Here is a 2,415-nt window from a genome sequence, read left to right as displayed (position 1 = left end):
GATTTCATTTTGCAAGATCTTGCTGGATTATTTTATGAAGGTTAGGCTGGTCCTAATTTCATAGGGTAATTCACTACAGCAGCATCATGCTGTAGAGATGCCTTTTGTTAGCAGGGCAGCTGGTCACAATTAATGGGAAGATAGATGGAGTTAAAGACATAATAATCCTGGGGAATAAAATGTAAGAAGCTGAAAAAGACTTAACACTGAGGTGAAGTTTCACATTCCAGCCAGACAAWATCCAGCCAGATCTACAATAAAATGAGCTATATCGAAAATATTGTTTTAGTTCCACCCAAAGTCCAGACCTAAATCCAACTAAAAATCTGTGGCAAGACTTACAGATGTTTGTCCAATCTGACCGGTAAGCTATATTGTAAAGAAGAAAAGGGCAAATTGTGTCTAAGCTGCTGGTACAGACAGTAAAAAAAAAAAAACTTGCAGCTGTAGGTGGTTCTACAAATTATTCACTCAGGAGGGCTGAATACACATGTGTTGTTCTGTCACATCAAGTCCAGTAAATGCTTTGAAACTTGTGATTTTGACAAGATAAGATTAAAGATCCAAGGTCCAACAGTGAATGTATTTAATTAGYTCATATCTCTGTAAAGATCTCTTGTACCTTGCAACTTTCTTACCATCGTTGGTGTCTTTTCTCTGGTTTTTGATGTAAGCCGAAAACTTGGCAAAAATGTCAATTCCAGCCGTGTTAGCTTCACGATGTTTGGGAGCTAGTCTTGGAAAGCTAGCGTTAAAGACAAATGACAGAAAACAGATTAATAAACATGGTGCTTTGATGTAAGAATTTCAGTTTGACCACATGATWCAATTTGATGTAAACTCTAAGCTGAACAATGGTAATCAAACTACAGTCACAGTGTTTGTCACAGTTCTGCTAATATGCTAACAACTAATAGTGAAGCTCACCTTTTGTTTGGGAGATTAGAATTTTCCCTAACTTTGGAAACTGTTAGCGGACTAATTAGCTTCCTATGGGACTCCAAGTGTAAACTGAAATGTTCAAAAATGTTACTAATTCATTTTTCAATTTTAGCTCGCTCTCTGAGTGTTAAAATGTCCCACTTACAACTGAATCAACAGAAGGAAATGGGGCTGCATTATTTCATGACATCAATACTACGTCATCAGCAAACCAGCCCAGTGTTTTCTGTTGTGTGTTTAAGCTCTGCATTGGTGCAACCTAGACGTGGGGTACCCATGGTGGGACATGGACATGGACATGGGCCAATTAAGGTAGTTAACAAGAATACTAATATTGTTACCTATCCCTTTGAAGAAATTTATAGTTATTAGAGGTTAGTACTGATTTTAAAAGCACAACATTATATTTTTAGGTTTTCCTTTCATAACTATAATAATGTTTTATACTAATTTTTGATTGATATAGATTAGTTACATGTCCGAATTATAACAACACATGATTAAAACGTTATGAAAACATTAGATGAGAATTTTGTCTGAATGCCTGTCATTCAGCCGTAGGTCAGTAGGGGGCGAACGCAGGCATTGAAGAATCATGTATAAATTGATGTATTTCCTGGTTTTTGGCCAGTGTGGTTTCCTGTCATCTCCAGTTGCAATAAACCCCACTCGGTTCCAGAATTCTGGTTTTGTATGGTTTGATTCCTTCTACAAATCATTTTTATTTAACAGTGGTGGTTTTAATATTGACTTCAGTCGATTGAACACGTATTTTTCTTACACCTTGATGGATAATGCTATGGATGAACCCAGTCCTCTTTATTTTTTCACTTTTTTATTTTATTAAATTTATTTCATTTAATTAAAACCAAAGCATTTAATAATAAAAACAAAACAATTTTTAACACAACACAAAACTATTAAATGAAAGGGAGCAGAAAGAAGAAAAAATCTTATAGTGTCTGCCCCATTTTAAAAAGAATATTTACTGTATACATACACCCATACATACGTAAATAACAATTTCACACCCTAATGGTCAGCAAAACAAAATAAAAATATATATAATAAAAAAAATAAAAAAGATTACAACTACTCAAATAGCAACTTGTAGAAATACCTATTTTGTATTTTCATATTTCTTCAACAAATAAAATTTAACCAATGTTCCAAATAACTTCATTGAACCAGCATTATTATAATCACTCGCCAAATTGTTCCACAACTTTATTCCTTGAACTGAGGTACATCTCCATCCATCCATCCATTTTCTTCCGCCTATCCGGGGTCGGGTCGCGGGGGCAGCAGCTTCAGAAAGGAGGCCCAGACCTCCCTTTCCCCAGCCACTTCTTCCAGCTCCTCCGGGGGAACTCCAAGGCGTTCCCAGGCCAGCCGAGAGACATAGTCCCTCCAGCGTGTCCTGGGTCTTCCTCGGGGCCTCCTCTCGTGTGGACATGCCCGGAACACCTCACC

At 36.9% G+C, this 2,415-nt stretch overlaps 1 protein-coding gene across 1 annotated transcript in view; it reads right to left on the bottom strand.

The window, feature by feature from the left end:
- Positions 1-2,415, bottom strand: part of LOC106519028 (uncharacterized) — a 23,124-nt gene that overhangs the window by 6,004 nt on the left and 14,705 nt on the right. Inside the window, exon 4 of the mRNA XM_014010506.1 lies at positions 639-745. Within this exon, the coding sequence (XP_013865960.1) occupies positions 639-745 (107 nt within the window). The remainder of the gene's footprint in view (positions 1-638; positions 746-2,415) is intronic.

This window comes from Austrofundulus limnaeus, unplaced genomic scaffold, assembly GCF_001266775.1.
Source record: "Austrofundulus limnaeus strain Quisiro unplaced genomic scaffold, Austrofundulus_limnaeus-1.0 Scaffold70, whole genome shotgun sequence".
Classification (NCBI taxonomy): Eukaryota; Metazoa; Chordata; class Actinopteri; order Cyprinodontiformes; family Rivulidae; genus Austrofundulus; species Austrofundulus limnaeus.
The sequence above is the reverse complement of the archived record's forward strand: the minus strand, read 5'-3'. Positions and strand labels throughout refer to the sequence as shown.